The sequence below is a fragment of the Argentina anserina genome, chromosome 7 (assembly GCF_933775445.1).
Source record: "Argentina anserina chromosome 7, drPotAnse1.1, whole genome shotgun sequence".
NCBI classification, from domain to species: Eukaryota; Viridiplantae; Streptophyta; class Magnoliopsida; order Rosales; family Rosaceae; genus Argentina; species Argentina anserina.
This window is the reverse complement of record NC_065878.1, coordinates 23,089,805-23,105,284: the sequence shown is the minus strand read 5'-3', so window position 1 is coordinate 23,105,284 and position 15,480 is coordinate 23,089,805. Positions and strand designations below refer to the sequence as shown.

General features: G+C 41.8%; 2 protein-coding genes across 2 annotated transcripts; one reads left to right on the top strand and one right to left on the bottom strand.

The window, feature by feature from the left end:
* Nucleotides 1-357: 357 nt before the first annotated feature.
* LOC126803014 (mitochondrial carrier protein MTM1) lies at nt 358-3,914 on the bottom strand. Its single transcript, XM_050530751.1, has 11 exons — nt 3,856-3,914; nt 3,511-3,794; nt 3,127-3,216; nt 2,462-2,590; nt 2,233-2,292; nt 1,979-2,149; nt 1,711-1,816; nt 1,529-1,620; nt 1,304-1,453; nt 972-1,030; nt 358-873 (listed from the first exon to the last, which is right to left on the bottom strand). Exons 2-11 carry the CDS (start codon nt 3,763-3,765, stop codon nt 741-743), a joined length of 1,245 nt encoding a protein of 414 aa, XP_050386708.1. The 5' UTR covers nt 3,766-3,794; nt 3,856-3,914; the 3' UTR covers nt 358-740.
* Nucleotides 3,915-6,030: 2,116 nt separating this feature from the next.
* LOC126803008 (low affinity inorganic phosphate transporter 4-like) lies at nt 6,031-7,623 on the top strand. Its single transcript, XM_050530742.1, has one exon. It carries the CDS (start codon nt 6,031-6,033, stop codon nt 7,621-7,623), a length of 1,593 nt encoding a protein of 530 aa, XP_050386699.1.
* The last annotated feature ends 7,857 nt before the right edge of the window (nt 7,624-15,480 follow it).

Here is a 15,480-nt window from a genome sequence, read left to right as displayed (position 1 = left end):
GCTAGGAAATATTTCATTGTTTTTGGACATAATCTCACAATTACTATAACAAGTCCTTTTTTTGAAGAGAATGCTACATTAAGTTCTTGCCCGCTTGTTTTTCAACACCCAACTCCTGGTCCGGCTAGCTTATCTTGTGCACAATAGACTGTTGCACCAAAAATAACCTGTTTGAAACGATTTGGCCTGAAATTACATAAAGCAACTTTGAAAGAAACTGATTCGTACATGATAAAAGAGGAATCAGATTCCCACATAACAAACGAACAGTGTCGATTTAACATGCTGTGGTTTTACCTCATTTCAAGAACTAGTTTCATTAGCAACAAACTAAATACTTACTCCCGCTGGACATGATAAACTAAACACAGCTGATCTTTCTCAGAACAGTGTAAATTGTCATTAAACTTGAAGATTTCATCTGATCTCTTTAGACATGAATTATTAACTGAGAACAGGGGTCTCAGAAAAAAGATTTACCCAAAGAAACAACCTAAATGTACAAAACTTCGCTCGTCATTGAGCAACTATGTAGCGATTAACTTAAAACTGTATGAAAGAAGTAGGTTAAACCCTGCACTTGCAGGCCTAAAAGAGATGAAAATTTGTTATCTTCAATCTACTGTATCTACAAAACTTGGGGGTGGCCTTCTATGTCAGATGATTCCCACAAGCAAGTCACCAGTCACCATGTCAATTATCACCTTAAAAGGATCAGAAAAATAAAGAATCCCTCTCCATCATGAAGCCGCATACCGTTGATGGAGAGCATACTTCACCACTTCATAGAAGGAAACAACAATCCCAACTGAAGGGCCTGCACGACCAACACGAGGACCAACCCCCGTGAATAATCCCTTAAGTCCTCCACCCCTGCACCAAGTAGAGGATGAGGTGTATCATTAACTCATTACAAGGTTACATCTAAAAAACAATATGCATACCATTAAATCTTAGGATGAGATGCATACCTCCAAACCTCCACTAGCGTCTGCCGTGTTGTCATTTTCATTTGCCTGACTGGATCATTCTGATTTTTTTTCCAAAGAAAAAGGAGAGCCATAAGATAAGTAATTATATTCAAATAAGTGACATATCCTAAAGAAGAATGTTTGGTACAAACTCTACACCATTTTATAAAAATAAAATAAAATAAAAAAACCCCTCTGATATTACCACTAGTTTTCACATTTGGAATCCTTTATATTGAATTAGCCCCTTCTTAGTTTTCAAACTTTCACAAGCAGGACATGTAAGTATATAGAGGAAAAAAGAAACAATTCAGAACAGAAGAAGAGAATACCTCTATTTGCCTTCGGGTCTTTGCAACATCCAAAGGACATGTAGCTGCAGCAGCAATGGTTCCTGCAACAAACCCTGCGGAAAAATTTGCCCCAAATATACTGATTGCATTTGCTTCATCACCTACAAGATTAAGAAGTCTTCTCCTGATCTGTTTAGGATTAAAGTATGTCAGATTTGAGTTAACGTCCATGCAAACAAAACTATCGATAGAGTGAATTCTTACTGGCTCAAGAGTCGACCAACAGATTGCAGAGTAGGGAACATCGCGGGCAAGTTGTGCTCCCATTCCAGTCCAGAGAACACGATAGCCTCTTACTATTAAAACAAAAGGGAATATTAAGGTGCTATCAACTTAAAACTAAAATCATCGAAGACTCAAATCATCGTCAGAAACAAAGGACTCACAGTTGCTTTCAGCATTATTACTTGTGGTCTTGACATGAGAGACAACATCCAATAGAGTTTTCAAAACACCAGGAGGCTTTGCACCATTTTGCATCACTTTGAATGCCTAGTAATATTCATTAAACAATAACAAATAAATCAATGTAATAACCATCATTCTGCTCTGAGCATGTTGTAACATAGAAGCCGGAAACAACTTGTAAGGCAGTAATTGTAATGAAACCAGAACAAAATCACACATACAATGAAGTATAAGCCTCCAAAGTACCTGCATGCGAGTTCTAGCAAGTTCTATGGGATAGCAAGTTGCACATGCCAATGAGCGTGCCAAAGAGCCAGCGACTAAAGGAACATATACACTCGTGCTGGGAGCATTACGAGCAGTGAATTCTTCTAACCAGTTACGAAATATGTCATAGCATGGTAGATAGATTCCCACCTGAATATTAAAATGGCGCATCACATATTGAAATATCAATCAAATACCAAAGTAGAAACTGAACTAAGATTATAGAAACTTACTGTTGGAACAGCCAGGGCCAACCCTGCATTTGTACCTCTCCATAACCTTGTGAACCCTTCCTGCAATATCACATTGCTAATCAAAATGATAGACAGCCAGTAGATAAAGATTGGCCCTACTTCTAACTTTTTGGACTGCTAAACAACAGAACGTAAACAGGTGGCCATCCAAGTAATGTAAGTAGATTGTTGCACAATTAATGGTATCTCTGGAGAAAAACCGACCAACCTGTCGAATGATCTTGTAGAACACATCAAGCGTGCTTTTGTACTGAAAACAATCTGGCGGGCATATTGATACCGTACCATGAATTCCAGCACGTGTGCAAGATGGCGAACACCTCAAATCCGCAAACAGCTGAGCACAGACAAGTAAACAATTCAATTCAGACAAATAACAAGATCAATTCAATATTCAAAGCCCCATAATGCAATGACAGAAGAAATCTATAGAGCATATAATCAAATAAGTATCAACTATAGGTACTAGACAGCCAAACCATGATGAATGAAGATGAAACAACAACCAGACGCCTTACATATGTCGGACACAATGCATACTTGTAACTCCCCACAATCCTAAATTCCAATCCTACTAAAGTTCAAATTACAAGCTCGTTCAGTTAACCACAACTTCAGCAATTTGTGTCTAGTCATGATCCGGTATGATAATTATCTATGAAGGTACAAAACACTCCTGATCAAACAGCAGGATCCACCAAAACAGGTTCACAACCCCTCTATAGCACCACATTTCCACTCATAATGTCACATTCTAACCCCAGGCATGTCCATCTACATGTTAAGCAAAGAAACCAAAGTGTGTACCGTGCTACGCCAACAATTGACTCTGTACCACTAAAATATCATGACACAAAAGTATCGAGTTCATACCGTGGTAGGCCCGAAGAAAGCCATGCGACTCGTGATATTACTCAGCGGATGCGAGTAAGGCACGCCAGCTGCCTGCGCCTGCAACCTCGTCTGTCAAATAAGATAAAGCAACAAAACACTGTTCAATACGGAGCCTACACTCTGCAAGTCCACCAGGACTAGCTGAAAGCTATAACAAGAACCACATTTCAACAACACTACCCGAATTCGGCAACATAACATTCAAACATTATCACAAAATCAGCCAAAAAACGCATCATCATTACATCACATTAACAACTCCACAGTATCTAAAACTCCAAAATCGTATCATAAACCCTAGAACACTATCAATAACCTAACAATTCTTCATTTTTCACAGAAATGAAACCTAGCAATACGCACCTTGGCTACATCAAGCGGATTAACAATAATCGCCGACAAAAACGCGGCGCCGGCGGCGGAGAAAGCCCGCTCCGCAACCCCTAGCTTCCAATCCGACGTCGCAGTACACGGCCGCTTCGCGACGAATCCGGCGTCGCCTCTGTCCAAAACGGAGAGCTCCGGCATGACGGACAAGTCTCTACCGTCGATTTCAACTCGGTCGATTGGCTGGTCGCTAGTCACCCACGGATTCTGCGCCCTCTCCAACTCCACCATCGTCTCTAGAATATTCCGATCACGCCGACCTAAAAATAAGCCCGGATTATTTTTGGAAAAATCAAAAAAAAAAAAATCGGCCGCTGAAACCTGAAAGGGAGCGACGGAGAGGGAATAAGGTGAACCAGAGATTCTGAGGGCCACGTTTGTTGGCGCTTCTGGAATGGACTACTAATTTTCCCCTAAAACCTACGACTTATATATTTTTCCCTAATTTTAATTTTTTAATTTTAATTTTTTCTGATTTGAAGAGTTCCTGAATTTGTGGAAGCAACGTGGCGTTGTTTGGGGTGTGATAAGTGGCATGACGTTTGGTGTCGACTAGATGGTCAAACAAATAGGGATGGTCTTATTTACTCCAAGGCTGTTTGGAGCTTGTCGGAAATAAATTTCCGATCTCTATTTTTGTGCTTATTTTTTTAAATTCATAAATGTGTTTAATTATTCAATTATTATCTAAATATGAGTTAGGAAAAGACACATGTCATGAGTTTATAATTCTTAGTACAATAATAGTGGTTGGTAAATTTACTTCCGGAACTGGTCATCTTAGTGTTGATTCATCGTGTACACACATCCTCTAAATTGGAGGGTTATCGAATCACTCGGACTGGCAATGGTGTTCACCTGATCGGTGTATTGTAAGTGTCTCGTGTTAGCAGTGGTTTTGAATTGATTATTGGGCGATCAAGAAATTCATATAATGATGATATTGGTGCACGTTTGGTGCCTGGGATTATTATACGTTATTCTTTTAATTGATACTCATCGTGCCTTCTTATGAGTAGGCTCGACTAATTCTAGTTTAAACTATATTTGGTGAAGTCGTGCTGCCTAAGGTGGGACAATCATTTATGTTTTAAAATTTTGGCAACTTTATCTTCTCCACATCAAAGCCTCGATCAATCGTATTAGCGATTTTCATACCTCAAAAATATGTACCCATTATATAACACTAGCTTAGAATGTTGAGAGCCTAAAACATGTGCTAAGGTTGTGCCATTTTATTTTTGTGGTCTCTTATATCAAACTCAGCTCAAACCACTTAGTAAACGTGTCATTTAGTAGCTCTTAGGGAGTCTTAGCTGATGCGTACAATTTTCATTTAGTTCCTTGTACCAAACGGGGAAAGTATTAGAGGGTAGACCAAGAATCTTTTACCTTTGATCTTTCGCTATAGTTTGGCTAATGTTGCACTACATTAATGTTCGCGGGCATGATGTTACTTCATTCAAGCCATAATCAGACAACAAAAATGGTGAGCCTGAATCGCCATCCTTATAATTTGACAATGCCCCCAACAAGTTTCCACAGCCGATTTAGGAATCATCAAAACAACATGTATGATGGAGTTGATCAATATCTTACTTCTCACGACAGCGAAATGCAAAAGGTACCTATTAGGCTAGTAGAATTTGACCTTTGTTCTTTGGGGGTGAGAGTGTGAGACATAGGTTTATATGACAGATGCAAATATATTAAGCATATTCTACCAATTTATCAAGAACAATGTGCCTACAAGACAAGAGCCGTCACAACGAAGAAAATCCAAGAAATAATTCAAATTACACTAATGTAGCAACCTAGGTCGATTAAATCATACACCAAAACTATGTTACTATATAAAAAGGAAGCTGATCGAAATGATAATATGAAATTGATTAAAGAAATACTAGCTTCTAAACCCTAAACCCTGAATTATTCCGGCGTTAACTGTTAAGTAGGTTCCAGTTTGAGTGTTTGACAAATTAAAATATAAAGTACTGTCAGACAAAAAGTTTAACTCATATGTGTTTGTCTAATCTGGATCATATAAAACTCGTTTTCTAGTATGTCGCAATCATGTATCCAATTAATTTAATTTGGTCGACTAATTAATAACCTTTTATTTCACCCTTGTCAACAGAGAAATGATAAGTTCAATTTGGTAAGCTCGATCGTGTATTGTATTTGATAATTTGAGGGAACAAGATGGTGTTACTAACTTATTAGACAATAATGTAAGGCTTGTGACACTTACCAGCTCATAATACAATTCTCCTGATGCTTATCAAGCAATAATATACGACCACAAAGCATATACACAGCATATCCTTGATAGGTACCTTCTTTAGTTTCTTGTAGTTACCTCAAAGCTAGCTTAGGTTTAAACGTTCTTTAATTTGTTGTATCATCAGCTAATTATCCATAATCATCTCCTACAGTATATATAGTCAAAGCTATGCTATGAAATATTAGACACAACTGATAATTAGACAGAGAAAGATGGCTATAGCCGTGCTGAATGCTTTGGATACTGCTCGAACACAATGGTACCACATAACTGCCATTGTCATTGCCGGAATGGGCTTCTTCACCGATGCATATGACCTCTTCGTCATATCCACTGTTTCGAAGCTCCTCGGCCGCCTTTACTATTATAACCCCACCACAGGAAAGCCCGGAAAGCTCCCGGTTAGCGTCAACAACTTGGTGACCGGAGTTGCCCTAGTCGGAACCCTATCCGGCCAACTATTCTTCGGCTACCTCGGAGACAAGCTTGGCCGCAAGAAAGTGTACGGGATCACCCTCATCATGATGGTCGTCTGCGCCATTTGCTCCGGCTTATCTTTCGGTTCCACATCGGGTTCCGTCATGACAACCCTTTGTTTCTTTCGGTTTTGGCTTGGTTTTGGCATCGGCGGAGATTATCCTCTCTCCGCCACCATCATGTCGGAATATGCCAACAAAAAAACACGTGGCGCTTTTATAGCGGCGGTGTTTGCCATGCAAGGTGTAGGAATCATCTTTGCAGGGTTGGTTTCCATGACACTCTCAGCAATCTTCCTCCACTTCTACGACACTCCTGGTTTCAACAAAAATCCTGCAGGATATTCTGACGTGTTTTCCACCCAACCGGAGGCCGATTATTTGTGGAGGATTGTTCTCATGATCGGGGCCTTGCCGGCTATTGTGACGTTTTACTGGCGGATGAAAATGCCCGAAACGGCGCGTTACACAGCGTTGATCGAAGGCAATGCCAAGCAAGCGGCGAGTGACATGGGCCAGGTCCTGGAGATTGAAATCCATGCCGAACAGGACAAGGTGGCGCAGTTCAAAGCTGCAAACGAGTACACTTTGCTCTCCGGAGAGTTTTTCAGGCGGCACGGGAAGCATCTCATCGGAACAACGACTACTTGGTTCTTGTTGGACATTGCGTTCTACAGCCAAAATCTTACTCAGAAGGACATCTTCCCTCTTATGGGTCTCACTGACAAACCTGAACATATCAATGCTCTTATGGAAGTCTTCCAAACCTCCAAGGCCATGTTTATAGTTGCAATGTTCGGGACCTTCCCGGGTTACTGGTTCACCGTCTTCCTCATCGAGAAGCTCGGACGGTTCAAAATCCAACTCATCGGATTCTTCATGATGTCCTGTTTCATGTTCATCATAGGGTTCAAATATTTAGAACTCAGGACCCACAAGTACATGTTTGCCATCCTATACGGTTTGACATTTTTCTTCGCCAACTTTGGCCCCAACAGCACCACATTTGTGCTTCCGGCCGAGCTGTTTCCGACGAGGGTGAGGTCCACGTGTCACGCGATAAGTGCGGCGTGTGGGAAGGCCGGTGCAATGGTTGGTGCATTTGGGGTGCAGACCTATACGTTGGATTCCGACCCCCACAAAATTAAGAAGGCTATGTTGTTCTTGGCAGTCACCAACTTGTTAGGGTTTGGCTTCACGTTCATGGTCACTGAGACCAAAGGCAGGTCTTTAGAGGAGATTTCCGGTGAGGATGGAGGGAACGGTAGCAATGGCGTCAGCGGAGGCCATAGTGAAACACAAATGACCGCTAAGCCAGTGTCAAGCTAGCGAAGGGTTTCAGTATTTCCTATTTGATTAATTAAGGTAATCAATAAATGAACAATACTATATCTTTTTGCTCGAATACATATACATAAACTCTTATTTTCCTATACATATATGCATACACAATATATGTGGTACTGCCAATAAGAGCTCGATTATAGCTGTTATATTCATGACCATGTTAATACCTATAAATTTCGCTTAAGAGTTTAATATGTAATTAACTACGTCCTTAATCGTACTGTAAATGAGTGTACGCAAATCAATCCGGATACTACTTCTGTATGATGTATCTATACACTCTACGGGTTGGGGAAGGTTGTATGTTATTATATACATCTTATATGTAATCAAATGTGCCAATATTTAATTAATTTGATCGTCACAATTCAAAAGAAAAAAAATACAGGCACAATATCACTTAAAAAAATGGATGAAGGCTGAGAGCGCTTCAGAAGAAGAAGAGGCCTTTAATGAAAGAGTTTTTTTCACCAACAGTCCCTCAACTCTGGTGTACCTACCAATGTGATACCTCAACTCTTAATCGTACCAATGTGATACCCAGACTCTAGTATTGCTATCATTGAAGTACTTCCGTTAGTTTTTTTTAACTTTTCCGTTATCTTGGTGACGTGGCAGGTACGTGAGGCCCACAAAGAGTGTTAAAAGACAAAATTAACCTCATCTGAGAGGAGCAATGTTTTTCCCGCCCTTTACCTTGAGAAAGACACCCAACAATTCTAATTTTGGCGCCAATTTTCCCTCCCTACTCCTTAATTTGTGTCTCTTATCTAAACTAAAGAACTACCGCCAACCAGTCGACCACAATCTGATAAAACCTAGATCAATCTCATTTTCTATTTTTACCCTACCACTTGTTAAACTAACAGAATAAATATAGAAATTTATATGGAACATCTCATTTCCACAATCTCATAAGAATATAAAAACACATAACTTAACGAAATTCAAATACATGTTTAAGTACCATTAGTTGCCACCTTTTATGTTGATCTGCCATGATTTTTGCTTGTAAGAACTTTTAAGTACCATTAGTACAATGCTTTATCTGCTGGTATTATTCCCTCTGGCTTAACGAAATTCAACTACATGTACCATTAGTACTTAAAAGTTCTTACAAGCAAAAATCATGGCAGATCAACATAAAAGGTGGCAACTAATGATACTTAAACATGTATTTGAATTTCGTTAAGTTATGTGTTTTTATATTCTTATGAGATTGTGGAAATGAGATGTTCCATATAAATTTCTATATTTATTCTGTTAGTTTAACAAGTGCTAGGGTAAAAATAGAAAATGAGATTGATCTAGGTTTTATCAGATTGTGGTCGACTGGTTGGCGGTAGTTCTTTAGTTTAGATAAGAGACACAAATTAAGGAGTAGGGAGGGAAAATTGGCGCCAAAATTAGAATTGTTGGGTGTCTTTCTCAAGGTAAAGGGCGGGAAAAACATTGCTCCTCTTAGATGAGGTTAATTTTGTTTTTTAACCCTCTTTGTGGGCCTCACGTACCTGCTACGTCACCAAGATAACGGAAAAGTTAAAAAAAACTAACGGAAGTACTTCAATGATAGCAATACTAGAGTCTGGGTATCACATTGGTACGATTAAGAGTTGAGGTATCACATTGGTAGGTACACCAGAGTTGAGGGACTGTTGGTGAAAAAAACTCTTAATGAAATGGGAGTGCCCTCCCTGTGATCGTTCGAAAATTAATGTTGATGGAGCTTTCAATAGCTCATGTGGTAATGGTGGTGCTGGAGTAGTGGTTAGAGATGCTTATGGCTTAGGTATCGCCACTTTAGCTAAATCAGTTAGGCATGCACACTCAGTTCTAAATATGGAAGCATAGACGTGCAGAGCTGGCTTACTCTAGGAGATTCGCCAAGGATGGTTGGATATTGACTTTGAGAGTGATTCAATCATTCTAATTGATGCTTTAAACATGGAGATGGAGGATAATTATTCGGAGGTAAGTCGGCTTGTTGCAGATTGTAAAAGTTATTTATTGACATTTCAGTTTGTCAGAATCAGACATATCTATCGTGAAACAAACGGTGTACGTAGCTAATAGATTAGCGCATCTTGCTTACATGTCTCATATTGACAATGTTTGATTAAGGGAGACTCATATTATCATTCAGAATGTTCTTTAAAAGGATATTTGTGTTATGCGTTGCAAATTTTATCTATTATTATAATAAATGGAACCGGTGTGGGGATCAGCCTCCCAATTAGGTTGGGTTCCAAACCCTTTTTTAAAAAATGGATGAAGGCTCTAATTTTGAATGACATTGAAATGGTTTAAAAAGTATGAAGAAGTAAATCGTCATTTTTTAAGTAGAGTGAGGTTCTTATGGGGACAATATACAAGAAAGTAAAATGATATGAGCTCTAGTTTTTTTGAGTAAGTGGACATTTTTAATTATGATAAATATATTCATTTAGAACGTAAACAAAAGCCAAGATAAGACACCTACACGTTACCCACTACCACCTTTTAAGTAGGGGTGGGCACGGGACGGGACGGGGCTCATCCCACGTCCCATCCCACTCTTTTGAATCGGGACGAGACGAGAGTTTTTAAGAATGCATACCACTCTGGATTAATCCCAATTGGGACGGGATCGGGACGGGACGGGACAAATCCCAACTTCCTATGAAGTTAAATAAAAACCTATATTTTTACTTTTTCATTAACAAAGTAACATTTAATAATGAAATTTTAACAAAAAAAATGATTATTATGTTCAAAATATTATAATTTAGCATTATTATTTGAGTTGAAATAATTTTGGAGTTATTAAGAACATAAATTAGTTTCATTTCAATACAAATATATAAGAATTTTTAAGTTTTCATTAAAGGTGGGACGGGACGGGACGGGACGGGACGAGACGAAGCGGGATAGAAATTATTTGTCCCACGTCCCGTCCCACTATTATGAAACGGGACAGAATCGGGACGGGACGAACGTTTTTAGACCTCCGTCCCGTCCCGTCCCGTCCCTATGAATTTCGGGACGGGATCGAGATTTCTGTTTTTTATGCCCACCCCTACTTTTAAGGGTAGACAAATATTCATGACAAAAACTAAAAAACACATATCCCACCCATCTATCTAAGCATTTAAGCACCATGCTAAAGATACTCCATGAACACTATGGGAGAGTAACCAATAAAGCAAAACTAGAGTTCACAAAAAAAAAATATTCAAAACTGTTCCGGGAGAATTACTATTCTACCCTTGTGTGTGTCTTAGCCTAATAGGTTTCCTGTTAGGAGATAGATTAACATCTCCGTAGTAGATTAGGACTCCGAATCCTACGGGATTGTGGTGTTGTAAATGCCTATATATAGGCCCCCATATCATTCAATAATATACAAGTATTTCATCCTCAAACACGTTATCAGCACGAAGCCCTAAAACCCTGAATCTTTTAGAGCCTTCCGAAATTTTTTTTTTCTCTTCTTCCCTCCGTCGCTCCTGCCCGCCGCTGCCTCCTGCCGCCGCCGCAGCCCCCCCTGCCGCCGCAGCCCCTGCCTGCCCTCGCAGCCTCTGCCCCTCGCAAGCCCCGCAGCCCTGCAGCTCTGCAGCCCTGCAGCCCCTGCCCGCAGCCCTGCTGCTCGCCGCTCGCTGTTCGCCGCATTCGCCGCTCGCCGTTCGCCGCATTCGCCGCATTCGCCGCTCGCCGCACTCGCTGCTCGCCGCACCTGCTGCTCGCCTCAAAGCATTCAAAATTGCTCCTCCCGCATATTCACGCAAGAGACGTGAAAATCACAAGCAAGGACTTCGCTCAAGAGAAGCTACTCCCGTATACTACAAACCTCCCAAGGTAAATTTTTATAAACGTTCCCGCTTTTGAACGTATAGATATATTATATCGGGCGCTATTAGCCTTCTTCTTGTCTTAATTCCGGACTTTCTTATAACGCCGATGAGACTATAGAAGGATGGGTTTCCCCTCTTGGTCGATGTTTTCTGTGTGACGGTCCTGGGGGAGTCACGATTGTTTTGAAAGGGAAGTTAATCGATTTTCGTGTGGTCGCCTGAGTGCACCGCTGTTTTGGGTGCGATCATGAGTATCGCCGCTTGCATCGATTTTTCTTGTGACCATATACGTCACCCCTTCTAATTCCTATTATACTTGAATCTAATCGATTCTGTATTCGTGTTTGTAGATGTCATCGCCATCTCGACCGGAATTTGGCCTTCTTGATCTAGAAGGAAAGGAATACCACCGCTGGGTTTCCGACATGGAACTCGCGTTCGAGAGCCGAGGGATTGAAGGCATGTTTGCCGACCCTCCTGCTGATTTCCCACCTATGGCTAAGACTCAGACTCTCATCTTTATGAGACGTCACATCCATACAACTCTCAAGAGGCAATACTTGAACGTAAAAGATCCTAAAGAATTATGGGACAAACTACGCTTGCGGTACAACAACGTTCATGATAAGCTTCTCCCTGAATTGACCGTTAGATGGGATAACATCCGTCTATTGGACTATAAGAGAGTGGATGATTTCAATCAGGATATGCTATGCTTGCAATCCGATCTTGGCACTGTTGGTGTCATCAAGACCGACCTAGATCTTCTCAATAAGACATTGGACACGTTTCCAATCAACTATGAGGTTCAAGCTCATACGTACCGCACTCATGTAGAGGAAGGGAAGATCCGGTCTTTTGCCGACTTAATGGCACTCTTAGCTAAGAAGGAGAGACATTCTGAGATTCTCCTCAACAACAACAATAGACCTGTTGGCACTAAAAGAATTTCTACGCCACAAGCTAACTATGGGAAAGCTCCTAAGCAAAAGAATCAATCAAGGAACGCTCCATATCAGCACCAAAATAACAACTCTCGTGGTGGGAGGCAACAAGGCCGATCTCGGCCTCGGTCCAATACATGGACCCGTGATGGTGGCGGCGCCGCACCCTCAGGGGGAGGCCGTCACCGTCCCACACTCCAAGGAGGCCGTGCACCTCCTAATGCCTCCACTTCCGGTAATGGCATGTCTCCATGCTTCAAATGTGGCTCCTTTAAGCACTTTAATCGCGATTGTCGCGCTAGCAAAGAGATGATCAAGGCTTACTCCGCCTACAAGAAGTTTCTACAACCCGAATCGAATCATGTGGATGAGGACCATGAGATCGAGACTCACCATATCTCCATGAAACCCGAGCCCCTTGCTTCTAAAGCTAGGCCTCCGGTTGCTACCATGGATACTCCCGACTTTGATTAATCGTTTTCGCTTCTTTAGCGTTATGATTCAAGTATCGTTATGGCCGACCGCCATTGTTATTTTCATTGACTTTGTAATAGTCTTTTGATTTTGGAATTAGAAGTTTATGTGTGATGTATTAAAGATTGGCATTCAATAAAATTTCTCATTTCTTGCTTACAAGACGATCTTTTTGAGAATTTTATTTATCCGACACTTAGCATGATGATCAACGTGTGCAACTCACGTGGTTTTTAAATTGGACGCTTTTGGGTCACATGGGACCCCAATAGCACTACATTGTGAATTTGGAACTTAAAATTCGGAAAACGAACCTCGGAACGTCGAAAATCGACGTCGTTTTGCCTTGGACGGCCCCGGTTACTATTCCGGCATTTCCGGCACGTTTTGCCGGCGTATTCGCCGTCTTCCGGCCATTTCCCGGCGTTTCCGGCACCGCCACTCGGCTCCTGCCGGCGTCCCCTGTCGGACCTGAAGTCCCGGCCTCCATACCGGCCAGTTTCGACAGCCGCCGGCCGGTTTTTCCGGAAATAGGTGCCGCAGGTTTTCCACCGAGTTTTTCGACGATTTTTTCGTCGTTTTCTCGTGATTCTTCCGGCATATTGCAGCAGCCCCTGCTGCCACGTTTTCCTCGTCCAAAATTCACCCGGTTTAGAGTTCTTTTGACATGGTTTTCCGGTTTGTTTTTCCGATTTTCTCCAAGTCCGTTATATGCACTCACCGGTACTCTTCGTGTGTGTTTCCACACCATTTTTGGATGGTTTATACCACCCTCGTTTACTGTTTGGTATTACACTGCTTCAATACCATGATTTCCAACTCTTTAGTTGAAGAATGTAGTACTATTGCCATGTGATACATTCGATGGGATCGACCTTCGTTCCGATTCCCTTTCTTACAATATCCTACGGCGTATTATATAGAATTGTTCCCGTGTCGCTGACTCTCTTAATTGTCATTTTGTAGATGTCCCGCGGTGAAATCGAATGTCTAGCTGATTGCGGAACCACCCACACTGTCCTACGGCACAGGCAGTTGTTCACGGATTTAGTGTTTTTGACTTCTTCGATGACTACAATGATTGGCTCGAAATCCATCATTCAAGGAAGAGGCACTGCTTCTTTCATGTTGCCTAATGGTACGACTCTTAACGTCGTAGACGCTCTTTATGCGCCGAAGTCTCCCCGCACCTTGCTAAGTTTTAAGGACATACGTGCCAATGGTTTTCACCTCGATACTTATGTTGAGAATGGAGAGGAATATCTTTGCGTTACCTCTGAGAAAGCAGGCCATCGCCGCATCTTAGAGAAGATGAAGAGTCTTGGGAATGGTTTGTATCTTACTTCCATTCGGATCTTTGAATCATATGCGGTTGAACGCAACTTTTGTGATTCGGACTCTTATATGCTTTGGCATGCCCGTCTCGGGCACCCTGGACGTGATATGATGATTAGAATTCTTAAGAATTCACATGGTCATCCATTTTTCAAGTCCCGGAAGCGATTGGAGGATCACCTCACCCGTGCTCCGCATGGTGAGGCCGTGCCGACCCATGCACCGCATGGTGAGGCCGAGCATGCCTCACTCGGCAGCTCCACGGCTTTCATGCCGTCGGTGGCGGCATCCCCTCCTTCACAGGAGCTTGTGATGCCTCCCGTGCTTTCACATGCCTCCATGGCAATTTCTGATGCCCATCGCTCGTTTTGCAAAGCTTGTTCTCTTGCTAAATTTCAAGGAAGTCCTTCTTTTGCTAAGGCTTCAACCGAGAACATTCCATTCTTACAACGTATCCAAGGTGACATTTGTGGACCTATTCAACCAGAATGCGGACCTTTTCGATATTTTATGGTATTGGTTGATGCATCGACGCGTTGGTCACACGTCGCATTACTATCCACAAGGAATGCTGCATTTGCTAAGTTATTAGCTGAGATCATCAAACTTCGGGCTCACCACCCCGATTATACTATCAAATCCATTCGTTTGGATAATGCTGGAGAATTCACCTCCAAAACTTTTGATGATTACTGCATGTCTATTGGGATCGAAGTTGAACATCCCGTTCCTCATGTTCATTCACAGAACGGTCTAGCAGAGGCTACCATCAAGCGTATTCAGCTTGTTGCTCGGGCAATGGTTATGGGTACTAACCTGCCGGTCTCTGCGTGGGGATATGCAGTGTTGCATGCAGCGACACTTATTCGTTTCCGACCCGCGGCTAACCAAGCGTTTAGTGCGTACCATATGGTAACTGGTTACGAACCCAATATTTCACACTTACGCATCTTTGGTTGCGCCGTTTATGTGCCTATTACGCCTCCGCTGCGTACTAAGATGGGTCCTTAGAGACGATTAGGTATCTATGTTGGCTATAATTCCCCAACGATTGTCCGCTACTTAGAACCAACCACCGGAGATCTCTTTACTGCAAGATTTGCAGATTGTCACTTTGATGAGACATGCTTCCCGTCGTTAGGGGGAGATGGGAATGTTATCATTCCAAATGAACGTCAGGAATTGACGTGGTGTGTCCCCACTATGTCTCATTATGATCCCCGCACTGCTCAAAGTGAGTTAGAAGTGCAACGCAT